Source organism: Littorina saxatilis, linkage group LG16 (assembly GCF_037325665.1).
Source record: "Littorina saxatilis isolate snail1 linkage group LG16, US_GU_Lsax_2.0, whole genome shotgun sequence".
NCBI classification, from domain to species: domain Eukaryota; kingdom Metazoa; phylum Mollusca; class Gastropoda; order Littorinimorpha; family Littorinidae; genus Littorina; species Littorina saxatilis.
Window position 1 is genome coordinate 54,590,042 of NC_090260.1, and position 27,887 is coordinate 54,617,928.

A 27,887-nucleotide genomic window follows, 5' to 3' on the forward strand; every position below is an offset into this window, starting at 1 on the left:
GTGAAAATACAATATTTAGTCAAGTAGCTGTCGAACTCACAGAATGAAAGTGAACGCAACGCAACGCAGCAAGACCGTAATATACTCGTAGCATCGTCACTCCACCGCCCGTGGCAAAGGCAGTGCACGTGGAATTGACAAGAAGAGCGGGGTATTCGTTGCGCTGAGAAGGATAGCACGCTTTTCTGTACCTCTCTTCGTTTTAACTTTCTGAGCGTGTTTTTAATCCAAACATATCATATCTATATATTTTTGGAATCAGGAACCGACAAGGAATAAGATGAAAGTGTTTTTAAATTGATTTCGAAAAAAAAATTTTGATAATAATTTTTATATATTTAATTTTCAGAGCTTGTTTTTAATCCGAATATAACATATTTATATGTTTTTGGAATCAGCAAATGATGGAGAATAAGATAAACGTACATTTGGATCGTTTTATAAATTTTTATTTTTTTTTACAATTTTCAGATTTTTAATGACCAAAGTCATTAATTAATTTTTAAGCCACCAAGCTGAAATGCAATACCGAACCCCGGGCTTCGTCGAAGAGTACTTGACCAAAATTTCAACCAATTTGGTTGAAAAATGAGGGCGTGACAGTGCCGCCTCAACTTTCACGAAAAGCCGGATATGACGTCATCAAAGACATTTATCAAAAAAATGAAAAAAACGTTCGGGGATTTCATACCCAGGAACTCTCATGTCAAATTTCATAAAGATCGGTCCAGTAGTTTAGTCTGAATCGCTCCACACACACACACACACACACACACACACACGCACGCACACACACACACGCACGCACATACACCACGACCCTCGTTTCGATTCCCCCTCGATGTTAAAATATTTAGTCAAAACACTTGGTGCTGTGCTGTTAACATTTGAACAAAATGCATTTTGTTCAAATGTTTAGAGCAACTTGCTACTATATAATCGCTGTATGCGCTTTGCGCTAAATGTTGGCACTATGCATCATTGTTGGAGCACCCTCCTGTAGTAGATGCACCATGCATAAAAATGTACTGTGAAATGTTTCGTGTAAATTATTGTCACAATAATGTTTTGTGCGCCCCCATGTATGTGTTCTGTGCTAATAATGCACGGTTGTGAAATGTCCGTACACATTTTGTGGCACTATGTAATTGTTAGTGCATCCTCCTGCGGATGCTTCGTGCTAAAATTGCACTTCCATTAAAATATTGTACGCTCATGTCAACTGGTACTATATTTTCAATTGTTTCTCTGTCAATTTCAGATGTTTGTTTCCAATTACTTCAGTATCTCCCTGTTGCAATTCCAGGTGATTCATTATGCATGTGCCAATCAGTTTGAGGTGTTTAATTCTGATTCCTGTATTTACAGTGTAAAATTAAAACTATTGTTTTCAAACATTCCTATGACACCTGGTAATGGTTCTGTGTTTTTTTGTAATTTGTATTTTGTTTTTCTGCAATAAATATTTGAAATGGATCTGAGACTGACTTACTACTTTTAGCACTCTTTTTCACCACATTCCCACGTACAGATATTGCAATATCAACTCTTCCTTTCTACCTGTTTCAAACAAGCTCTATTTTTTAATTAAAAAGTTTTTTTTTTCTTGTGGCTGTTTGATCAATTATGGCAAGCATTGACTGAAATAAACCATTTATATATATCCAGCACAACATGCAATTCATTAACTTTTGACCCTAACCTTTAACACTTCCCAAAATAAATCTTTGGTGGACATTGCATCGACGCTGTTCATTTTGAATGAACATTTTTCTTGTTAGATCAGTGGTCTATGCCGGCGCATAGTTGTGACTGGATCAACTCGCTGCGCTCGCGGTAAGTGCTGACAACCGGAAGAAAGCTGCATTCCGAAAAAAGTCACTTCCGTTTCGCCATTTTTCGATGATGCCAGAGAAGTGAACCATGATTTCAAGATGCCCGGTGCAAATTGTTGTATGCCTGGATGCAGCGTGAGCTCACTAAGATCTTCAACGCTTATAACTTTCCATGGTATACCAAACGGAAAAGCGGATGCCGAATGGAGAGCTGCTCTTCCACAAAATCAACCGTGCTGACAAGCTTTTCAACCCGAAGAATGCGAGGATGTTCCCGACATTTCAAAGAAACATGCTTCAAATACGGTACGTAAAAAAACTAGTAATATAGCGAAAATAAGCTTTCATCTGATTGTCTGTGCTGTGTTGTTTTGCTTGTAATGCTTCAAGTGACGAAGCTCTAGTAGTATCAATCAATCAGTATGAAGCTTAGTACTTGTACTGAACTTGTAGTAACTAGTACTTTTACAGCTCGCAGACAAAAAATAACACAATCGTATTCTGAATCATACATTGACAAAGGCGTAATTCTGAGCTATAATTATTAGGTAATGGGGGAAAAACCACTCTTTGTTCTTGTGATAATGTGTTTTTGAATATATTCTAGTAAACTTCTGGGTTAGAAGTAGAACTTAGATTTCTTTTGTTGTTTTACTCGGTCACTGAGTCAGTCTTGTTCATTCTTGACAGATTTGCAGTAGTGTGTTTTACTAATTCTTGTTTCTATTTCAATAGATCTAAATGTATAGGTCTGTTTAGTTAATTTAACTTATAATTTCGACTCAGCATTTTGAACATTTTCTTTGCATGTTTTTTTGCTGGGCCTACAGGCAAGCGAGCACTCATTCCAGGAAGTCTGCCAACCAACCATGTGCTACAGAAGTCAGTAGAAACACCAAAGACTCCAGCCAGGAAACCCCCAGTGAGTAAAAATTGCTGTTATTTGCCCAGTATAGTATGCTATTAGTGATACTGATAGTGATAATATGCTACTTGTAACTCTTTTGTGAGTACCGGTACATGTATACTGGGTGTTTTCTCAGTTTTGTCCGCTGTCAGTGTGAGATTTATATTGTGGTATAACCTGTTTTTCTAGTTTCATGGTTTAGCCACGACTCACTTTGAATGAGGGTCATCTGCCAGGCATTTAGCTGATTATCTGATAAGTGATATTTTTTAATTTGCTATTTATAAATTACAGTTATACTAGTAAACTAACACTGTCGCACAAAGTATGTGACTTTAAAAAAAGATTTGTTTGAAATCATGTGAGCTCTGTCCACTAGATGATGGAGAAGGGAATTTTTCCAGTTGAGTCTGCAACATGGATTTTTTCTCTCTCGGATAACAAATACAGTATGGTAGGAAAAATTTAGGGTTGGTGTGGCGATAACTTCTTCTTCTGCGTTCGTGGGCTGAAACTCCCATGTACACTCGTGTTTTTACGTGTATGACCGTTTTTACCCCGCCATTTAGGCAGCCACACGCCGCTTTCGGAGGAAGCATGCTGGGTATTTTCGTGTTTCCATAACCCACCGAACTCTGACATGGATTACAGGATCTTTTCCGTGCGCACTTGGTCTTGTGGTTGCGTGTACAGTAGTACCTGCCATATCCGGTCACCCATTAGTCATTGCAAAGGTGACCGCAAATATCAGGTGGCCGTTCATTACAGGCCCCCTCCTCCTCCAAAAAAACCCAAAAAACACGATCAAGTTTTCATGAAGAAAAGAAAGCGATCATCCACGAGCCGCCGATTCATTGTCTCTGTTAGTTTTGCTTTCGTTTATACATCTTAATTATTTGCGTGTTTAACTCGATCGTCTTGGCTAAGCTATTGTTTCGTATGTTTCTATGTGTGTTGTTTGGATTATTATATATGTATTTGAGTGTCAGATAAACAAGTGTTTCAAACTCACATCAGCTGTGATCGATCCGGAAGTGACTGCCGTAAATGTACATGTATGCGCATGTCTGTATTTACAGTTTGCGCATGCGTAAGTATTCATGTCGTCTGCTCGTGCTGTGCCGTCTGTGCACACAACACACACACACACACACACACACACACACCACAGGCGCTCGCCCGCGAAAGTGACAAGTGGCCGTTAAGTGGCCGCTCCTGTCGAGTAAGAGGGGCACCTTAGGGCAAAAATCAGTGACCGTTGACCGCGTCAGACAGGTTAACGGCCATTAAGAGTCAATTATAGAAGGAAAACTCATTAGTCATGGGAAAGCTGGCCGCTCCGGGTAGGTTCACGCCCACGAAAGGGCCGGAAATGGAAGGGACTACTGTACACACGAAGGGGGATAAGTCACTAGCAGGTCTGCACACAAGTTGACCTGGGAGATCGGAAAAATCTCCACTCTTAACCCACCAGGCGGCCGCAGCCGGGATTCGAACCCTCGACCTTCCGATTACGAGGCCGACGTCTTACCACCCCGCCACAGCGCCCGTCGTGTGGCGATAACAATAAAGATATGTCATAGTGACTTGACTAATTGATTTGAATTCTGCTGCAGGTCAGTCGCCCCCCACCTCCTGGTTGCCTACTACAACTTCGAGGAAATACGACAGGACACCCTTCAGCTTGCTGCACCATGGTGTCTCTTGGAGAACAGCAAGGAACAGATACAGGTGGGAATAACCGAAGCCAGCCAAGTGAAACTGTTGTCCTCTACGTTATGATTACGTACTCCAGCAGACATCAACTTGTGGTCGACGTGCGTGGGTTTTGCTCAAAATACGTAAGTATTCGTCAGTGTTTGGCTTCTCGAATTAAGTTTCAACTTAATCTCTGTCTCGAACCACAGGCGGAAGGTATCGTTCACTGGACCACTACTTACATAGAAAGACTATACTGAACGAATCGTCGGTAAGCTTACCACACTGTCATACTGTCATACTCATAGTGATATCACTGATACATTTGTACAGGTATTAAAACATGGCTGTTTGCTGAAAAAATCGTTGTGAAAAATTGTAATGTCTCTGAAGTTTGATTCAGTCCGTCATTCATTTTGATGGGAAGTCAACCCTTGGTGAGGCTAATACTAATATTGTTTTGATCTGTATTCTGCCAGTGCCATTGCCAACTGCCATTGTTGTTCTTGTGGAGTTCTAGAACAAGCTCTGGTTTGAATGACCAGCTAAAATTAATGCTGATAGTAAATAAGTACATTATTTTTGCATTAGCGGGGTATACAAAATATTTTATTAAAAAAATACCGCATGGTTTTGCTTGATCAAATCATTTATCAGCTAACAATATGCTTTTATTTCAGTTGGACCTGACTTGAGCATGATTCCGTTGTCTCCGCAACAACAGCTTGATTGAGATACAGGCATGTCCAGTTTTCAGCAAGTGCAGGCTGAGTGTGAAGATCTGATTGCTGATCTAGACACAACATAAGCTGCTTGACACTATTCCAAGGTAAGCGAGAAGCTTTGAAAATAGTTACTTTAATTCAGTAATGCGTAATTATGTATGCAATACTCCTGCTGGTGAGTTCACTACAAACAGGTACTACATTAGAACTAGAAGAATAGGTTCCACAAGAACATTTCTGACTGTTGATGCCACTAAAACTCTCGTTACATCCTGCATTCTGTGTAGATTAGATTACAGCAAATCGCTGCCCTGACTCCACTCTCCAACCCTTGCAAAAAGTACAACACTCTGCAGCACTCCTCTCATGAAAGAACTTCACTGGCTTCCTGTGTCTCAACGTATTAGGTATAAAGCTGCCTGCTTCTGCTACAAGATCATCTCTGAATCGGCACCTGCCTATCTTTCGGAACTGGTCTCCCTCTCGCACCCTTCATTCTTCTGCTGATGCTCGACTTCTCCGTCAAGGTTGCTTTAAACGCAAGGCTCATGGCTTCCGCACGTTTTCATATCATGGCCCTCAGTTATGGAATTCACTCCCCTTTCTATTACGTCACTCTCCATACATTTCATCTTTTAAGTCCAATTTGAAAACTCACTTGTTCCAACAACATTACGGATAGTTCCTTAGGCCAAACAAAAAAATAGTCTGTTTACGGTAACATCGGCCCAAAAAATAGGGTCGGTAGGTCGGGATTTTTTTTTCCTCCAAAAAACATCAAATTATTTTGCCAAAAAACAAACTTTGTTTTAAAATTTTGATTTTTTTTTTTTCTTTCCCCAAATGCCAAAAAAAAGTCTAGGGTCGCGCCAAAAAATAGGGTCGGTCGGGATACCGTAAACAGACTTCTTTTTTTTTGGCCTTAGCATAGAGTCTGGGGATGTGAGATGTGCATGATGTGTTGTTTGAATCTGACAGTGATTGTATGAATTTTTTATACACGTATTGTTGTCACGCGCTTTGAACTTCTGATAAGGCGCTTTATAAATGCCCGCTATTATTATTATTATTATAAGTAGATACACACTTGTAAACTTATGTTAGTTTTCACACGTGAGCATGAAGTGCCTTTATGAGAAATGTATAGTGGCTTGCAATATTGAATTTGAGGGATGTTTGCAGTTATGTAATATATTAGCACAGCTCAGTTTTCTTCAGGGTTCCGTGAGAACAGTGAAATTCTCCTTCGAGGACTGAAAAATATCTTGGATAATTGGTCTTAATTGGGGGGGGGGGGGGTGGGGGGGGGGTGGGGGGGGGGAGATTTAAAACATAAGTACATTCACATGTGTTTTTCATTTTCACTGTGTAAAGGTGGGGAGGTCCTTCTCTACTTGTTTCTTTGTTTTCCCATTGACATATTATATTTTGTTCTTGTCTATATTTTTTACATAGGTGCTGTCCTCATCCCCAGCCGACTGTTTCCGCTGAAGCCGTGAAGGATGCTTCTTCATGTAGGCGTGGACATCTTTTTCGTCGCCGTGCAAGGCTTCCAGTTCCAGTACCATATAATTTTGTGAATACTCTGGGGACCTGTCATCAACTTTGGAAGGACGCTTTATTTTAACACTTTGTACCCCATCTATGTTGACCAAGATTTTTTAAGCCGAGACCAGCTGTGCTGCAGCAGGTCACTCAGAATTGTAGAAACTGTATCAACAGGCTAGAATCCTGGCGTTAGATCAACGTTACAGGAAGCGACTGAAGCTAACAGTCTAAGCAGGATGCAGATATGTGCCGAATGATAACAGATGCAATGTACATAGTGACTGTGTGTACCTGGGAGACAAGGAGTTAAGACCACATCTGAACTGAGGATTTAGTCTCTCCATAATCAAACGCTGAAGAAGATTTCAGAATGAACTTTGTTAGATAAATTATGGTTGTTATGATCGTCACATTTTAGGTCCCCCCCTTCCCCCCTTTTCAAACTTCCCCGCTTTTCAGACCTTACATTTTTGGATTTTCTGTTCACAACCTGTTGTACATTTACCTAGATATTAAGCAGATTTCCTCCTTTATAAGACCAGCTTATTTTTTTTATTCTTGGAGGCCTGAAAAGGGTGTTTGGAAGGACACTGTATTTGTTTGTTCGAAATTCAGAATTCAAATAATTCTTCATCAACGAGTTATTACTGCCTCACCATAGCAGTTAGGCCAGTCTTACTAACTCTTACTTTTATTAATGTGCCGTGATGCAAAGACGTTGAGCAGTTTTCAGATGTTTATGAATCTAGGGCTTTCAAAATTTACTGACATACAATACAATACAATACAATAAAATAACTTTATTAATCTCTAAAAGAGAAATTGCATTGCTGAGCTTTTGTGTCCGTAATAATAACATACATAAAACATTCAAAAATAAACATTTGTTCTTTGTCATGCATACATTCTTGTGTTCTTATACATTTCTTCATGTTGGACTCCATGACTCCATGACATCCAAACATGAAGTTCAGTTACCCCTTTTTGAGTCACTTGAGAAAAAGTGACTCTATGTAATCGGTCAGTGTTAGTCTGTCCGGCCGGCCGGCCGTCCGGCCATCCGGCCGTAGACACCACCTTAACGTTGGACTTTTCTCGGAAACTATCAAAGCGATCGGGCTCATATTTTGTTTAGTCGTGACCTCCAATGACCTCTACACTTTAACGATGGTTTCGTTGACCTTTGACCTTTTTCAAGGTCACAGGTCAGCGTCAAAGGAAAAATTAGACATTTTATATCTTTGACAAAGTTCATCGGATGTGATTGAAACTTTGTAGGATTATTCTTTACATCAAAGTATTTACATCTGTAGCCTTTTACGAACGTTATCAGAAAAACAAGGGAGATAACTAGCCTTTTCTGTTCGGCAACACACAACTTAACGTTGGGCTTTTCTCGGAAACTATAAAAGTGACCGGGCTCAAATTTTATGTGAACGTGACTCATTGTGTTGTGAATAGCAATTTCTTCCTGTCCATCTGATGCCTCATATAATATTCAGAACTGCGAAAGTGACTCGATCGAGCGTTTGCTCTTCTTGTTAACTTTGAAGGTCACATTGTGGGCGAATTTTTAGCAAAAAGTTGGAACATGGTATGACTGTTCTTACTCACAAGGGAAGTGATTTTGTTATTTACTGATTTTCATTTTGTGTGGCCTTCTTTCACCCATTTAATCATTCATAAATGTTCATACCCAAGGGAAGTAATTCACATATATCTATGGCCAATGTTTTCACAGGGCATCTATAGTGTGGATGAACACTGTCTCCACTCAAAATAGTCCTTTGCTATTGTACATTGTGAATCAGCATTTTTGTTTTTGTCCTGTTTGAATAAAGTGCAATCATTTTACAACCAAAGTGTTAATGTTAAAGATGTTTACATAATGTGTGAAGGATGATGCATTTGAAAACTAATATTGTTAAATGTAAATTGACCTGTGACAAGTCAGCATAGTGCAATATCCAAGCATGAAACCCGCACACAATTCCCAAACAACATGCTTTCTTTTCCACAAAATTCCATCCAGTGGAAAACAATTATGTGAACGTCATAACATGGTTTTTACATTAATAATCAAGCCTTACACCAACTAAAATGGTGTTAATAGGCATTTGAGCAAGCTTTAACACCAACATAACATGGAGTTAATAGGCATTTGAGCAAGCTTTAACACCAACATAACATGGGGTTTTGCATGTTATACCAGCAATAACATGATGTTAATCACATTACAAGCAAGCTGTAACACCACCAAAACAAGCAGTTTTGCAAGTTAAGTCTACGATAACATGATGTTAATCACATTACAAGCAAGCTGTAACACCACCAAAACAAGCAGTTTTGCAAGTTAAGTCTACGATAACATGATGTTAATCACATTACAAGCAAGCTGTAACACCACCAAAACAAGCAGTTTTGCAAGTTAAGTCTACGATAACATGATGTTACTTGGCGTTAAACCAAAGCTTTAATGCCATCAAAACTTGGAATTTTTGCATGTTACAGACATGCTGTAACATGGTTTAACATGATGTTTTGACCGTCGCAAAACGCGCTGAAATTCCAGGCAATTTCGCTGCGATAACTTCAACAAAATCCAATCAAAATCTGGCGTTGTCGTGAACACCAAAATGTGATAAACCCATTGAAACTTGAAGTTTTGTTGGGATTTTGAGTAGTTTTGTAAGATACAAAACGCCACTTTTCGCCCAGTGCCTGTCACGTAGTCTCAAAAACCAAATTGGAAATCCAAAGCATCATCATTATCATCCTCATCTCATTAATCATCCAAAATATAAATTGTCCTTGCTCTTGTGGCCCTTCATGCCCGGAGCTCTCATGGTGACCTTGGTCTCAGTGTTCCTGTTCGATCCTTCCCTGAATAGAAGTTCTGCTGTCAGTCTTCAACGTGTGACGTTCTGGGGGGTCGACGGAGGGACGTGGTGTCGGTCTGCTCTCTGGAGGGCACTCAGTCTGGCTCCGCGACTTAAAAGTCAATGTCGTTAGTAGGGGGCATAGTAGATAGTGGGCTGCGTCCGTTAGCTCGGGACAGACCCACTACTGAACACCGTCGAAGTGACTCAGCAGAAGTGCAGTGTCATCTTCCGAGGGTAGCCTACCGCAGCCACCCGACATCCCCCCCCTGAAGCGTCTGTAAAATCGACAAGTCTGGCAGCGGAACGAAATTCAGAGATGGTTGGAGCAGTGAGTGCAGGGACGGGGCGGTGTGAGAGCACAACGGGACAAGGAACAGAAGTAAAGACGAAAAAAAAAATCACTTGAAAGCATTTCTCATATCATTCAAATTACGTTAATTTAATTAACCTGAAAGACCAAAGTTTTACAAATACCTTGTTATCTTTGCTCAGCATGTGAGGCACAGGCGATATAGCCAACCAAGCTGCTGTAGCGTTTCTTGTCTGTCGGTAGTCTTCTTCGTTGAGCCGTCTGACGATACTGTCGTGCTTGTCCATCTGTTTACGTAGTGCGTCTGCTGTAAACTCTTCCATTGACATTGTACACGAGAACGTTGTTATATTCTTTCCACGATCCTGAAACAACCTATGGTTCAGGTTGTCTGAAAGTTTCCGTGTAAACTCTTCGCACCTTTTCCTCTCTTCCGCTGTTTCAGTTTGGGGGAGTTTCCTTGCAGATTTAAAATCATATAGCGTCAAAACCATTGGAGGCAAGTCTACACCCAGAATAAAGGCCTGAAGACAAACTGGGTCAGTCCTTTTTACCTCAAGGGGCAAGTTGAAGTCAACATGTAGATGTGTGGACATCCACAGTGCAAACTTTGTAGATCTGGCGCATTTAAGCACGACGTTGTAAAGTTTTTCTTCGTATGCCTCTGTACTGGTCTTCTTTAGCTGATTGTTCCGCCTTTTAAACAAACCTGAAACAAGAAATAATACACACAAACGTATCACCTAGCAGAACAGTTAGATTTCTCTAAAAGTCAAGTGATCGGTGCACCCACTATGCCACACTCAGATCACATGGATATTTATCCACTTCTTTTATTGATGATAGTTACCTGCAAGGTAATACTTTTGAAGAGTGTGCAGAGAATGTATCAAAGACAGTAACACTTTTAAACTCTGAAGATATGACAGTTACTTTACCCCTGGAAAGAAAGCAAATAGTTTTGCTTGCATGTTCAGAACTCAAAAGAAAATAAGACAGTGACCATAAGAGAACTGGCAAAAGTTATCGGCCAGTTGGTAGCAACCTTTCTAGCCGTTCAGTGGGGCCCGCTGGTTTATAGGAGTTTAAACGGACTAAAATCCACATGACTTAAGTCTTCTGCAGGAAATTTTAAATCGCTGACAAGCTTGACAGATAAGACAACAGAAAAACTAGATTGGTGGATTAAAAATTTAGATTAATCTTTCTTCCCCATTGAAATAACTCATCTTGAAGTTGAAATCCAGACGGATGCTGCACGCTTAGGAGGTCAAGGAGCTGTTTGTGGTCAAATTGAGACTGGAGGACGATGGTCCAAAACAGAAATTAATTTGCAAATCTATGTTCTGGAAATGATGGCCATTTTGTACACTTTAAAAGTTTAAAAGAAATTAACACAGGAAAACATGTACAAGTCTTGACAGACAACACATGTGCAGTTTCCTATATATCCAATATGGGAAGATCGCGTTCTCCCGACTGCAATAATGTTACAAAACAAATTAGGATGTGGTGCAAGAAAAATGAAGTGTGAATTTCATTTGCACATATTCCAGGAATAATGAATACGGAAGCTCGTGTCTTGTTAAGACAATTCAATGATCGTACTGAGAGGAAACTGAATTATGATATGTTCTGCAAATTAACAGATCGTCTGCTAAAGCCAGACTTTGATCTATTTGCATCATGATTACATGTTCAGATGAAGCTATTTGTGTCCTGGGCACCAGACCCAGAAGCCTTAGTCATTGATGCCTTTATCCATGATTGGTTAACATGGTTAATATATGCCTTTCCGCCTTTCAGCTTACTGCAGAAAGTGCTCACAAAATGGCAGCGCGACAGAGCGGAAGGAATCTTGATTGCTCCAAAATGGCCTACGACGGAATAGTACCCCCAGATGGTGAAATGCTGACACAAGAGCCTGTTCTTCTCCCAAAGCGAATGCATATTATCCATCTACCACACATGGTAGATGTGCATCATCTACACAGGAAACTGCAACTTCTGGCCTGGCTCTTATCAGGAACTCCAACGAAGCAGGAGGAGTTCAGGGTGGGACTTTCCAAGTTATCTGGGCATCGTGGCGACCATCAACCAGACAGCAGTATATGCCTCCTACCTCACCAGATGGACCAAGTTGTGTGTGGAGTGCCAGTTTGATCCCCTTCGGCCGACTATATATGAGGTGTTGCAGTTCTTGACTAGGCTTTACGAAGATGGCTTAGGATACAGTGCTATAAACACTACAAGGAGTGCACTATCTGCGGTGTTAATTCTCAGGCATGGGAATTGTCCGCCGAAAGGCAAATTTCCGCCGAATTCTTTTTTTGTTCCGCCGAAAAAGCAAAAGTGTCCGCCGAAAAAATAAATGAGGGAGGCAAAAATGGTTCGTAAAACTGAATTTAATGGCAATCTTCGAGCTCAGATGACACCAAATTGCACCATTTGGGTTCTTTGGAGAAAACAAAAAACCGGGGGGACATGCCCCCAAACCCCCTATCAAGGCTAGGCGCTTCGCGCCGTCGACTTTGCCATTACTTACAAATGTTCAGCCTTTTTTACTTTTTTCAAGTCCCATGCCCGAATTCTACCAGACAATAAGACAGTGAGATGTCATCCTTTAGTAATTCTAAAAGGAATCTTTGAACTGCGTACACCACAACCAAAATACAATGAATCTTGGGATGAAGACAAAGTGTTGCTGTTTTTCAGAAGCGTGGGTGAAAATTCTGAACTTTCAATTGAAGGATTTGACTTTTAAATGATGTTCCTTGTTGTTAGTTTCTGCCCACAGAGTGCAGACAATTCATTTGATCAGGTTGAGGAATATTTGTTTTCATGATGACGGATGTACAATTTACATAACTGAGAAGTTGAAACAATATAGACCGGGTTTTCACCAACAACTACTGCAGTTACCCTTTTATACAGAAGACAAAACTGTGTGTGCAGTGACTTGTCTTCGAGAGTATATTGATCGTTCTGTAGAATTCAGATCTGAGAGTGATAAGACTGACCAGTTACCTTTTTGTTACCAACAGCCGCATGGACCAGCAGCGAAAGACACTATCGCTAGGTGGCTAAAAACTGTCCTCATAAGTGCAGGAATTACAAATCTACACCCCATAGCTTTCGGGGTACATCATCATCAGCAATGTTCAACTCGGGTGTTGCTGTTCAAGATATTCTGAAAGTGGCAGGCTTGTCAAATGTATCCACTTTGAAGAAGTTATATAATAAACCACTGGAAAGTACAGATAAATCGAACACTATTTAGAACTATCATGCGAAAGTAGGAACATAAAACTTCCTGTTCAGTAATCTAAGTTTGATTACATTCTGCTAATTCGCATCAGGCGAGTTACAAATTCAAGACAAGGGAGGTAACACATGGAAATCGAAAGACAATTATCTCCCTTGTTCTATGTAGTGAAAGTAGATGGACTCAAGAACAGTTGATCCCTTTGCTTAAACTATGTTGTCAAAATAGATGTTTGTCTTCATTAACTGTGAATCAGTTGTTTACTTGCTTGTAGTTTTTATTGATTCTTTGTTTACGAAATAATTGAAATTTCCATAATGAGTGAAGAAGAAATGCGACAGTTATTTTTGTAGTGCACGTTTATTTAAAAAAAACTTATTTCTTGGTGCTAACGCTATTCTCACGTTGTTTTTTGGGGAATCAAAGTTTGATATTTCACTTTAATGTGACTTTGACTAAATGTATTTCCTTTTTAAATAAACGACTTTATTCAACCAGCTTTAAAATCTTACAGAGCACATAGTTTCGGTAAACTACAAGAAGTGGAATTCAAAACATAAACGATCGAGTTCTCACCTGAGTCGAAGTTTGTGTGGAATTCCACGATGTAGTTTACAGTAATGGAGTGATATGTGCACACCCTTCAGTTTTACCCTCTCCATTAAAGGACATAACAAGCAAAGCATGTGTAAATGCAACCAAAGATATTTGGTTGCTTAAAGTAAAACCAGATCATCTGATATGGTTATATTAGATGACCTGTGCTGTGAAAAAATTGCGTTTTTCCGGCTGTGTGCGCATCTCACTTATCCCTATGTTACTGTACACTACATCGTGGAATTCTACACAAACTTCGTGAGTCCTCGTTTATGTTTTCATTTAAGAGCGGAGGTTTTCAAGCTTAAGAAGGAAGATTAAAATATCTACATACGAGAAAAATGTGCAAGATTTATTCCAGAAGAAGAATAAGTCGCGTAAGGCGAAATAACAACATTTAGTCAAGCTGTCGAACTCACAGAATGAAACTGAACGCACTGCTTTTTTCACCAAGACCACATACTCGTAGTTTCGTCAGTCCACCGCTCGTGGCAAAGGCAGTGAAATCGACAAGTCATGCAGCATAGTGCGGTAGTGGTCGCGCTGAGCAGGATAACACGCTTTTCTGTATGTCTATTCTTTTTAGCTTACTGAGTTTGTTTTTAATCCAAACATATCATATCTATATGTTTTTGGAATCAGACACGGACAAGGAATAAGATGAAATTGTTTTTAAATCAATTGCGGAAAATTAATTTTGATAATAATTTTCATATTTTTAATTTTCAGAGCTTGTTTGTAATCCAAATATAACATATGAATATGTTTTTGGAATTAGAAAATGACGAAAAATAAGATGAAATTATTTTTGGATCGTTTATTAAAAAAATAATTTTAATTACAAGTTTTTGATTTTTAATGACCAAACTCATTCATTAATTTTTAAGACACCAAGCTGAAATGCAATACCAAAGTCCGGCCTTCGTCGAAGATTGCTTTGTCAAATGTTCAATCAATTTGATAGACAAATGAGGGTGTGACAGTGCCCCCTCAACTTTTACAAAAAGCCGGATATGACGTCATCAAAGGTATTTATCGAAAAAATGGAGAGAAAAAAACATCCGGGGATATCATTCCCAGAAACTCTCATGTAACACTTCATAAAAATCGGTCCAGTAGTTTAGTCTGAATCGCTCTACACACACACACACACACACACACAGACAGACAGACACAGACACACAAACACACAGACACACACACACAGACACACACACACAGACACACACACACAAACACACACACACACACACACACACACACGCACACACACACACACACATAAACCACGACCCTAGTCTCGATTTCCCCCTCTACGTTAAAACATTTAGTCAAAACTTGACTAAATGTAAAAAGCAAAGTACATGTTGCACGCGATCTGCTCAACCCTTTTGAACCTAACTGAAGTGTGATGAATGAAGTCAATACTCGTCCTGATATGGCTCTGCGTAGTCGGCTGGACGTTAAGCAACAAATAAACAAACACACAAACAAACAAGTCAATACATTAATATGAGAACTTGTTTTTCTTTTACATTATCGCCAAACACAAAAATAGAAACAACGCGTGTCTGGATCAAAATGGTTTTATGCACCAATTTTGACAGTAATGTCTTAAAGCACGAAAACGACTATTCGCTGCATTTTTCGACCACTAAGGTCCCGTTGTTGTCGACAGTTTGTGTGCTAACAGCACTGTTACTATTACATACTATGCAGGAACCTTACTTCACAAACTTAATCAAGAGTAAAGTGGTCAGTGCCAAACCATGGGAACCAATAATATGTCCTCCTCCATGACAATGCCAGTCTCCACAATAAGAGGCTATAGCTCAATTCCTAGAAGTCCAAATGATCATATGGTTTGCCTAACATCCTTCAGCTCTAATGTGGTTTCTGATCATTCACTCTTTCAAAATTAAGTGTATGCCAAGAAGTTTCACTGCATCCATGAATGACCTTGAAAAAGCTGTGCAATTTTCTGATTGGCTCAGACATTTGCGACTTTGCATTGATGTTCGGAGCAGAGTGCATGGTTCAAATGGCTACTGACATTTGGGCTAGATGCGCCAAGTAGTCTCCGCAAAAATCACATTTGATTATTTTATTTGAATAATATCCTGCAAAGAGAAGCTATAAGATAAACCCTTGTTCGTAGTTATCTTCCCTTTGCCACTCTTGAATTCGTAATGTTACGTCACAATGACACTAATGGGTAATGTTTTGTCACGATGACCTCAATTGTTTGCATAGGTTGTTTTAGATGCAGACACCTCGTCAAACAGTAGTCGTACATCTTGTTAGAAGCTATTGGTGTTTTTTTTAAAATGGAGATGTCTTTGAAATAATCATTCGCCTGGCTTGTGATATGATGCAAGAGCCTGTCCATTATATCGTTAACTGCATATAACAAGAAGATACCACAAGTTGTTACGCAAAGACAATGCCCAGAAGGTATAAAATATCATTGTGGCAGGACATTTTACACTTCATAAAAGTATGTGTGTATATTCTATGACGCATCAAGACTTCCTAGAAGCAATGCAAATCAACAGCAATTAGGTCAATTCAACAGTTTGACTTACCTTTGGATTTCTGATTTTGTAAGACAGGCGCATTAAATCCAATAACAGTTTTCGTCTGTTCATAATTTGCTTCTGTATCTGAAAACAGATTGGAACTTGTCAAATGTGAAACATTGGTACAGTTAAATATCAGATCTTGATGATACTTTACTTATCCTTTAGATCTGACTAACTGCACTTAATTAGTCTAGTTATTTCTTGTTTTTGTATTTTCGGGTCAATCTTTCGTTGGTATTCACAAAAGTGAGCTCGGTAGACATATTGAGAAATAAATGACACTATCTCTACAATGGTTGATAAAAATGTCTAAAGAAACATTCGAATACAAGGTAGCTTCAAACACAAATTGATGGAAGTGGTTTCCAAGCCTTTATTTTGAATGTTGGCTGATTAATGTGGGTTTGTTACCTATTAGGACTGGTCACACTACAGAGCCGCATGCTTAAACATGGTTGCCATCTACTGCAAAAACGTATGTTCGCTTGTTTCATTAATATCCGAAAGAAACGTCATAATAATTTAAAAACAGAAAGACATCTTTCTAACGAATACAAACCAGGGATTTACACCACTTACATGATAGGTCCTGTGATTTTAGTTGATTGGTCAGATACCCCATCCAATCCCCTAACCCCCTTTTATATGAATTATTGGCATGTCATCATATTCATTAATACAAGCAAAGCCAATTTTGGCATCAATCGGTGTACATATCTTAAAACTTACTATCAACCCAGTTGTCATGACATATGAGGTGTAAAGCTGCCAGCGCATTTACCTATTACACTTGGTAGGCATAATTTACACCTATGTGAAGTTAAACTTGACAGAAATCAAGTTCGTCAGAATTACCTGTTCTTCAAAATTCGTTACTCTGGACAAAGGGAGCTTTTTTTTGTTGTTGGAATACGGAAGTGGAAGTGACGTGTACTGAAAAAGTGTGACCTTTTACAAAAATGCCTAAGTACGCCAACAAAACAAACTATGTTTCTCTATTTGATAACTTGAATATCTTTAAAAACAATTCAGAGTCAAAGTATATATGAAGGTTACATTCATTGTTTTGCCCTAAAGACAGCAGACTGACCAGTCAGTTATACAGAAGAAAACAAGTAAGTATCATGACACCATAGTTATCATGTGGATCCTTTATATTAGTATATGTCAATAAACAAAGCATATTGCGGATTCAAAGAGCAATTCAAAACGTACACTTTGTTAGTTTTGCTCCTGCAGCGAGAAGCTCGTCCTGGTTCTGCTGTCCTGATTCATCTGAAAGAAGAAGAGAAAATCTCAACTGACCTTGCTATGGCAGGGCGTAGACAATAATTAAGTGGCGTCAAGGTCTAGGTCGGTCTTAAAAAAAACCGACTCATTTGTTTAACACTTTGTGTCAAGACAGTAGCGTTCATGCTAAAAACACCTCGCGCCCCCTAATTGGCGTAGAGGCGCGTCCCCCGGGTGGTGGATGGGGGGAGCCTTCTCTACTAACTTCTGAGAGAAGGTCGCATCACTCTCGATGCCGTGAACCTAATTAGGATCTTTTTCTTGTATTTTCTCTATTTCTGCCTCCCCTAAGTCCTTTTACCTACCTTTTCTAAACCATAAAAATCTCCACCTTTTTTTCCAAATCATGGTGAATCCCGAGTTTTTCTATGTGTGGCCAGGGGATGAGTGGCTGACACCTTTAATGTTCAGTCGTAAGCACATGCGTTTGGTTATAGAACGGGTCAACGCCAAATAAAACTTTTAGACCCTTCCCTTGTCACGGGGGCTCTCACAAGGGTGACCGTGTAATTCCCACCTCATTGACCCTACGTGATATGACATCGATTTTTCATACTTTGACCAAGAAACGAAAAGCTGCAAACGATAGAGACTCTGACAGTGACAACGAAGCTGAGGCTACTGCTACTAAAGCAGGTGTGCAGGGGGCTTGGCCCCGATACCTTGTTGTTCATTTTCAATCTGAAAACCGACAGATTTCTCCATTTGTTTTGGAGAAGTGGTTTCGGGGAGTTTCACAGTTTATTGAGAAAGTGAAAAGACAAAGAGACGGTAGCTTCTTGGTGGACTGTCCCACCAAGAAGGTGTCCGATTTGCTTTTGAAAAGACACGACTCTAAGTTTGACGTTGGGTCGATGTGTTTTGCAATCTCAGTAACCCGCCACTCATCCTTGAATACCTCTCGGGGTGTGGTACCATTTCCAAGGTATGAGTTGTGCGGACCTGAAAGAAGGCTTGGCTTCACAGGGCGTCATCGACGCTCATCGTGTTATGCGAACGGACAGAGAGGGGAGAAAGATGGAGACAAACACATTGTTCCTCACCTTTTGCACACCAAGTCCACCAAAGAGGATCATTGTTTTGTTTGAAGTTGTTCCAGTAACACTGTATGTTCCCTCGCCCTTGAGGTGCTTCCGATGCCAACCTTTTGGGCACGGTAGCAAACACTGCAAGGGCAGGGAAATGTGCAGAGACTGTGCTGCGGAAAAGCATGACGGTGAGTGTAGAGGTCCCAAACAGTGTCACAACTGCAAGGGAGACCACTCCTCATCGTCAAAAGACTGTCCTCAGTTCAAGGTGGAAGAGTCGATCCAGAAAGTTCGCACAGCGGAAAGGTGCTCTTTTGCGGAAGCCAAACAGAAAGTCACGTCACAGATGGCGCAGCCCTCGGTATCATATTCCAGGGTTGCTGGTACTCCTTCTGTGGCACAGACTGTCCCTCCGTCCCTTGACGGCTTTCTAAACAAGTTCAGTTCTGTTCTTGATCGTCTGATCAAAAAGATTGATCGATTGGAAGCTGTTGTCGAAAAGCTGTCGAGTCAGTCTGGATGTCCAGTTGATGTCCATAATGTTGAGAGGGCAGCTACGGCTGCTGAGATTGCTAAATCCCAGACGTCAGGTACGACTGAAGTCTGTGGAGAGCAGGACACTGAGAATATTTCAGACAAATGTGACACGCAGTCAGCCACGGAAAAAGCCGCCAAACCCAGATCAAAATGGAGGAACAAATCATCCTCCAACTGTTCCGCTGGGTCTTCGGGGACTGGACGGTCGGGTTCAATCGGAAGATTAAACCCTTCCGCCCAGACACCAAGATCAAACTCCCAGGGTAGATTATCAAGATCACCCACAAAGACCAGGGTCAAACCTGGCGCTTCTGCCAGACAAAAGAAGGGAGATAAATCACTCACTCTTTTGGCAAATCGATACTCCCCCTTGTCCGACGGGGGGGAGGAGTCGGAATTGGAAGAAGTAAACCGATTCTACCCTGCGTCGGAGGGGAATAGAGGATCGGACATGGAATAATGTTTTAATTGTTTTTAAAGAACTAGTACTTTTTATTGGCTACAATATTACAATGGAATGTCAGAGGTTTTAATGCCAATCAGGAGGAACTCCATCTCCTCTTGAAGCATAACCCCATTGCAGTCTGTTTACAGGAAACACTTATTGGCCCAAACAAAACTATGTCATTACCTGGGTATATTTGCTTATTACGGTCCTCGGGCCGAGGTAATGCACTTTGTATCCGTTCTGATTTTCTTTATAATCAGGTACAATTGGACACTAACCTTGAGGCAATAGCGGCTCGCATTTCTAGTAATAGAACTATAACTGTTTGTTCCTTGTATCTGTCGCCATCTACTACGGTCACAAAAAATGACCTAGAAAACTTAATACATCAATTACCAACCCCGTTCCTTTTGGTAGGGGATTTTAACGGCCATTCCCGACGTTGGGGGAGTCAATCTTCCAGCATTCAAGGAAAGATTATCGAAGATGTCATCGATAACTTGGATTTGTGTCTTTTAAATTCCGGAGAGGGTACTTTTTTAACTCAATCTGGAGAAGAATCTCATTTGGACTTAGCTATCTGCCACCCATCTTTATTTCTTGATTTGAAATGGTCTGTCCATTCGGATCTGTGTGGAAGTGACCATTTTCCCTGTTTTGTCAGTTTTGAAGAGGATCAGGGCGAGAAAGCCCTTCCACACTGGAAATTTTCCAAAGCTAACTGGGATTTATTTCGTCTTTCCACTTCAGGACAAATAACCCCAGAAGTTTTAAATTCTGAAGACCCGGCTTTAACTTTTTCCACCCTGTTGGTGCAATGTGCCAAAGACAGCATACCCAAATCTTCTTCTAAACCCAAAGGTCCAAAAACACCTTGGTTTAACGAAGAGTGCCAAGCTGTCAATCAGGAGCGTAAACGAGCTCAACGGCATATGTTCCAATACCCTACGTCGGCCAATAAGATCGCTCACCAAAAACTTCGAGCTCAAAGCCATTTTAATTACAAAAAGAGTAAAAAAGCCTCTTGGCGCAATTTTTGCTCTAAGCTTAATTTCAAGACTTCAAGCAAGAAGGTATGGCAGATTATCCGTAAGATTAAAGGTAAAAATCGTAAAGAGGTTGTCCAATGCCTCAAACAACATGGTCGAGTAATAACCGACAAGAAAAACGTGGCGAATATCTTAGCTTCAACAATAAATCATAACTCTTCTTCGGAACACTATTCTGAAGAGTTTCAAAAAGTTAAAGATAACTCTGAAGCTACACCCGTTTCCTTTGATTCTGGCAATTTGGAAGATTACAATCCCCCTTTCTCGATGTACGAGTTAAAGGATGCCATTTTAAAATCCAATGACTCCGCTACAGGGCCGGATGATATCCATTATCAACTTTTGGGTCATCTCCCTGAATCCGTCCTGTCAGTTCTATTATCTATTTTTAACCATATCTGGTCTACTGGAACTTTTCCTCCTGACTGGTGAAAGGCCATAATTATTCCCATTCCGAAGCCTGGAAAGGATCATTCGGATCCTAATAATTATCGGCCTATAGCCTTAACCAGCTGTCTTTGCAAGACGATGGAGAGACTTGTGCATGAGAGGTTGCTGTGGCATTTGGAAAGGATCAACGCTTTGGACATAGTCCAGTGCGGTTTCCGAAAACATAAAAGTACAACGGATCATTTGATTCGTTTTGAATCGTTTGTTCGTAACGCTCTGGTAAGCGGAGAGCACGTTGTGTCCGTCTTGTTTGATTTGGAAAAGGCGTATGACACAACATGGAAGCATGGTATTTTATCAGATCTTAAAACCTTAGGGTTTGATGGGAATCTTCCCATTTTTATTTCAAATTTTCTTGCCGAAAGGGAGTTTAAGGTCCGAGTAGGTTCTACCTTCTCCGATTCTTTTGAACAGGAGATGGGAGTTCCTCAAGGGAGTATTTTGTCACCGTTACTTTTTAACATTAAAATCAATAACATTGTCAAACACGTCCAGTCTGGCATCGACAAATCTCTTTTTGTTGATGATTTTCAAATTTCTGCCAAGGGAAGAACACTAGCTGGGGTTGAACGGCAGCTTCAACTGTGTATTTCCAAAATTCAAAAATGGGTTCAAGAGAACGGATTCAAATTTTCCTTGGCTAAAACAGAATGTATTCATTTCCATCGGAAAAAACATCTTCAGCCTTCTCTTTTTATCAACAACCATAAGATTAAAGTTTCTAAACAAGTCAAATTTCTTGGTCTGATTTTTGACAGCAACCTTACTTTTTTACCCCACATCAAGTATTTAAGAACCAAATGTCAAAAGGGTCTGAACGTTCTCAAAGTTATTAGTCACACGGATTGGGGGGCTGATAGAGCAACATTGTTACGTCTGTATCGGTCTCTTGTCCGTCCACAGCTGGACTACGGTTGTATTGTTTATGGTTCTGCAAAGAGAAATGTCCTCAAGGCCTTAGATCCCATCCACCATCAGGGTCTGAGAGTTTGTTTGGGTGCTTTTCGCACAACACCAGTGGATAGTTTGTATGCCGAGTCGCGAGAACCTCCTCTGGAGATCCGCAGACTCCGGCTTTCCATGAACTACTACCTTAAGCTAAAGGCAAACCCCGAAAACCCTGCTCATGAATGTGTTATTAATCCCATTCTGAAGGACAAGTTTCTAGCCAAACCTACTGAAATACCAACTTTTGGCATACGTATGCTTTCTGAATGTGAAAGGGCCGTTATAGATATGGATTCTGTCTGTGACGATCCTTTGACAACAAACACTCCACCTTGGCAGTTGGAAAACCCAACCGTCAATTTTTCCCTAACTTCTTTCAAGAAGAATGAAACCTCGGACTCTGTCTTTAGGCAGCTGTTTCTTGAGCAGTGCTCAAAGTACACAGAGTATGAATTTATTTTTACTGACGGCTCTCTCAAAGACGATTCAGCTGCTGCGGCAGCAGTTTCTAACAAGAAATTACATCAACCACTTCAACTCCGGCTCCCTAATGGTTCGTCGGTGTATTCGGCGGAACTTAGGGCCATCATCTTGGCATTAAAATTAATTTATCAATCCAGACATCAGTCTTTTTTGATTGTATCTGATTCGCTTTCAGCTCTTGAAGCGATATCCACCAGAAAGTTTACTCATCCTTTTTTTAGTCGACATTCACGACCTTCACACTAAACTTATTTCTGAAGGAAAGACTATCACTTTTATGTGGGCGCCCAGTCATATGGGCATACACGGCAATGAGGTTGCTGACAAGGCAGCAAAAGATGCTCTAGATTTGGCGGTTCCTTGTCTCCCTGAGCAGTCTGTTCCTTTTACTGACTTACGTCGGAAGACCCTTTGTTACAGCTTAAAACTCTGGCAAGACCGTTGGTCTACCTGCATGGAAAACAAATTGTATAAAACTCTTCCTGACCTGTTAAAGCCACTTCCTTTAGTGGCTTCAAATAGAAAAGAAGAAAGTGTTTTGGCCAGGTTACATACTGGTCACACTTATCTTACACATGTACATCTGCTAAAAAGAGAAGAGGCACCATGGTGCCACGCCTGTGATACTGGTTTTACTGTAAGTCATTTTATCACCAAGTGTGCTGATCTGTATGATCAACGAGAAGTATTTTGGCACCTCGAACTTGAAAAGCATTTTTACAGAGGTCAGCTCTTCAGCTCTTTTGGGGTTTTTAAAGGAGTCTGGTCTTTATTTTAAGATTTGAATTTTAAAACTACCTAAGTTATTTGACATATAGGGTTTTGCTTTGACTTTTTTGTTGCCTTCGGGTGACGTTACGGATTTTATGTATTAGAATTGTTTTAATCAAAAAATGTGAATAGATTAACTTGTGGGGTCCTGATTTGGCCTATTATGGTCCGCTGGACCCGAAAAGCAACAGCTAACTAACTAACTATTGCTAAAAACAATGTGTGCAACTTAAAAATCGGAGCATGCTCGAAGCTCTTAGTTATCTTGAACACGGAACAAACTCCAGAGAGTTATTATTTTCTCTTTAGACACCACGCATTGACAGCAGTGATGCCCTTTTCAAGCTTATGTTTCTTAAAGGCACAGTCAGCCTCCCGTAAACCATCACAGACACTGTCAGGCTTTTACATACAGTACAAACACCTTTCGTTTAAACACTCACCGCTTGAGAACATCCTAGGTGCCCTACGTAAAGAGCGAGCAATTTTCAAAGAATTTATTTTTGCGTGGCCAGCCGGATGGTCTGATCAGACAGTCGGACGGCGCGTTTGGTTTTAAAATCTAAAGAATAAATTGACAGCTTGTTATACAAACATTCTTAAATCATAAAATAATTATTTTTTCATCAATGCAAGATCAGTATAACTCGAAGTTTTGAGAGTTTAAAAAAAGATAGCCCGGAAGTGTGCCCCGCAAAATTTGGTTCTCGTAGCAGACGAATGTTCTGCATGTCGCCAGTTTCTTTGAAGGGTCAACCTCCACCGCTCAGTTCGTGTGACTCGCAGCCGTTTGTTGCGTTTTAGATGCAGAGGTACAAAATAACGTGATATTGCAGATACAGCGAGTCGCATTGAAATCACAAACTGACTACTAAATTGTGAAAAACAGTAAAGTGGATCACACGGGTTCACGATGGCTCAAGGGTTAGATAAACCACGAAAACAGGTGTGTGGTTTACGCGAGCTAAATAGTCATTCAAACGAACTGTGTCATGTAATGCTATTAAATGCTATTGCAAGTGTGATCGATAAGGTTAGAACTGTTTTTTTCCTATGGCCTTGCATCTGTTAGCTTAAGTTTGTTTTAACTATTGAGCATAGTGTTTAAGCTGGCAGTCTTGATGTATAGCATCAGTTAAGCGAATTGTTCACGGTCGGATGGCTTGCCACCCATCCATACAGAGGTCACCGCTCTGTACTAAGACTCAACTATTACTTAGGTGAGTGATACAGGGTCATCGTAGCTTATTACCGATTATATTATATGGTCTCATTTCAGTTTTCATATTTTGTTGACAAGTCACGATTTTGGCTGGTTCAGCAATAGTAAACACTACATGAAAGCACTCCATTGAAACCTCAGCAAAACACCTTTTTATCAGAGAACTTCGCGAAAACGAATGTGTTGTGTTTCTTCTGACGACCTGCAATGTGTAAAATAATTGTGTAAGAGCTCAAGTTTAGGACACAATAAAAGTACCTGTGCTTCTGGGGTCTTGTTGTGCATTGTATCCGCCTCTTGTTGTGGAGTCTACATTTGTAGTTTCCATGTTAGAATTGGCGGCCTTCTCGTCAACAGGTGAAACTTTCCAGTATAATGAAACCTTTTCTTTAGATAGCACAACTGGCAGATGACGTAGACATTCATCGGGCCCCTCGTCCGCACCCACTTCCTCCTCTTCCTCCTCTTCCTCCTCTTCCTCTTCTTCCTCCTCTTCCTCCTCTTCGGGAACCGCCGTAAGTTCTAAAAAGAAAGCAGGACGGTATATTTCATATAGGGGAGAAGGAAGGGGAGAGGTGCGCTCGCAAAAGGGCAGCAAGACAATCGAATGTTAGTGTCTGTGTTTCCATTGAAAGTGGCATGGCAGGCAATGTGTGCATGTTCCTTTCAGGCTTGACTCATGAGAAATAATCTGTCCAAACTTACACGTGCGTGCATCATTTAAGGTCACATTTAATTAGCGCTACCCCTTTTAGTGAGAAAAGAGAGATACCACGAGAAAACCCTTTTATTTAGATGAAATGCGAAAAGAGCTTGCCACCTATCACAGCATTTGAAGGAATTCTTCCTAGACCATACGCAGTTGAGGGAATACATGTACCTGACACACACAAAAACAAAAACCATTTCAGATGCCTGGTTCTATGGGGACTTGATACATTTGGAAAGACAAAGACCGCGCCAACTTTTGACGCGAATGGGAGCTCATTCGTCCCCAAAATGTTGTAACTTTCAAAACTATAATTTTAAAGATATTAATAATACTCTATTACGTAACCACAACTCGACCCCGCACTTTGACCCCAAACTTTGAAGAGAATAAACCAGACTTGGGTCATGGTGGAAGGTCATCAAACCCTAGAATTGTGTACAGTTTCAAATCTCTATAAGTAAAAAAACAAACATCTGACAAAAATGCAATTTTGAGTGTTTTTTACCAAAACATGACCCTGCCGTAACCTTGACATTTGACAAGAGTCAACCAGACTTCAGTCATAACCGGTGATCATCGAACCCTAGAAGTACGCACAGTCTAAATTGTCTATAGCTTTCAAAAAACCACATCTAAGATAATCTCAACGTTCACGGTTTTCACGGCAGGCACATTCTGCTTATTATATACTTAAACTTACGAATACTCAGATTGGTCAGTGAAATAATCATCTACTGCATATATTTTCTTTTACCAAAACGGACCTTTATTGTGACCTTAAAATTATATGCAGGTCATTCAGACTAAGTAGATGTGAGGAGATTATTAAATTTAGCAAATGTGTAAAGTTTAAAGGATCCCCATTCAAAAACGTCCCAAAACCTGACCCTTCTGTGGCTTTCAAATTTGATGAGGGTCTTCCAGATTTGCCGCATATCTGGAGGTCATCAATCCCAAATAGTGTGTGTAGTTTGAGCACTTAAAACATAGTTTTGAGAAAATGATAACTTTAAAAAGAAATTAACCAACACTATAGACCCTGCTTAGACCGTGACATTTTGCCAAAGTCAACCAGAAACGAGTACTGTCTTCAGGTCATCTAACTCTTGAACTGCGTGAACTAGCTTTAAAAAGGTTTTGGAAAATGTTAATTGTCCATACTTTGGTACCCCACTGACACCTTACGTTCAAACACAGCTCAATGCCATGATGACGCAGGTGAGTCAACAATGATAATGAGACGTTAGCATGACATAAAAAGGGATCAGCTCGTTACTCCCCCGTATCGCTACTCCCCCGGCTCAATACTCCCCCGTATAAATGACTGGATAACCCTGTGATAGTAAGTTGTCATGAAATATTGTCCCCCCCCCCCACCCACTCCCCGTCCTGCTGTTTTGTTTGTTTCTTTGTTTGTTAATCCAGAAATTGTCTCCGGAAAAACAATATTTCATGCCAACTTACTATCACAGGGTTATCCAGTAATTTTCTGTGTACGGGGGAGTATCGAGCCGGGGGAGTAGTGATACAATACAATACAATACAATACAATAACTTTATTAATCTCTAAAAGAGAAATTGCATTGCTGAGCGTTTGTGTCCGTAATAATAACATACATAAAACATTCAAAATAAACATTTGTTCTTTGTCCTGAGAAAATATAGCACATTGGTTATCACATAAGAAAGTATATATTAAAAATAAATTAACATGCATTCACCATCAACAATGCACAAACGAAAGTCAGCGCCTTGCCGGTTATCACATAATTATTGTCTAAGAGAGTAGAATAAGAGTATATAATCATGCAAAACAAAATCAACAATACTGAAACAATACAGAACACTGACCCCGTGCATCAGAGCGACAACACCAGCATCTACCGCCCCACCTGAGAATTGAAGATGTGAATTGCAGATGGAATGAACGAATTTCTGTAGCGTGTGGATCTTGCGGTTGGTTGTCTGAATCTGTTGCTCCTGTCTGTCCGTCTACTGTCAAATTCCGGTCTGAGTGGGTGCGAGTCGTCAGCCAAAATCTTCTGTACCTTGTCAGTCAGTCGTCGTTCATGTGTTGATGTGAAATTGTCCTGCTTCCTCCCAACCACCCCACTTGCTTTCCTGATGAATTTATCTAATCTATCCCTGTCTTGCTTGTTGATGTTGCCACCCCAACACACGGAGCCAAAGTACAACACACTATTGCACGTTGAATACGGGGAGTAACGAGCTGATCCCTTTATAAAAGACCACATCACCAAGAACTATCACAGGCATGACAAAGTCAACCATTCTGAAATAGTATCTCTTCTGCTTAAAATATATACTGTTTTTTCCAAAGATGTACTGTACACGAATGTACAGGCAGATCTGACAGTTGTAAGTTCTTTAAACATGCTCTCTCTCTCTCTCTCTCTCTCTCTCTCTCTCTCTCTCTCTCTCTCTCTCTCTCTCTCTCTCTCTCTCTCTCTCTCTCTCTCTCTCTCTCTCTCTCTCTCTCTCTCTCTCTTAAAATTCCATTAAGTAATAACTGCATTACTTAAGTGTAATAAAAAGGCACGGGGGAGTAACGAGCCGGGGGAGTAACGAGCCGGGGGAGT

The 27,887-nt window shown here is 40.4% G+C and overlaps 2 protein-coding genes across 3 annotated transcripts in view; one reads left to right on the top strand and one right to left on the bottom strand.

Moving 5' to 3' along the window:
• Positions 1-27,887, bottom strand: part of LOC138950072 (uncharacterized) — a 97,202-nt gene that overhangs the window by 50,378 nt on the left and 18,937 nt on the right. Inside the window, exons 7-10 of the mRNA XM_070321851.1 lie at positions 24,834-25,097; positions 17,565-17,624; positions 16,353-16,430; positions 10,070-10,614 (exon numbers count right to left, since the gene is read on the bottom strand). Of these exons, the coding sequence (XP_070177952.1) occupies positions 10,070-10,614; positions 16,353-16,430; positions 17,565-17,624; positions 24,834-25,097 (947 nt within the window). The remainder of the gene's footprint in view (positions 1-10,069; positions 10,615-16,352; positions 16,431-17,564; positions 17,625-24,833; positions 25,098-27,887) is intronic.
• Positions 1,832-8,575, top strand: LOC138951256 (uncharacterized). Of its 2 annotated transcripts, none has more exons than XM_070322900.1 (5): positions 1,832-2,141; positions 2,666-2,757; positions 4,359-4,473; positions 5,121-5,269; positions 6,621-8,575. In XM_070322900.1, exons 1-4 carry the CDS (start codon positions 1,964-1,966, stop codon positions 5,171-5,173), a joined length of 438 nt encoding a protein of 145 aa, XP_070179001.1. In that variant the 5' UTR covers positions 1,832-1,963; the 3' UTR covers positions 5,174-5,269; positions 6,621-8,575. The 2 variants fall into 2 exon arrangements, with proteins under 2 accessions (XP_070179001.1, XP_070179000.1); XM_070322899.1 differs by having other exon boundaries at positions 1,840-2,141; positions 4,359-4,583.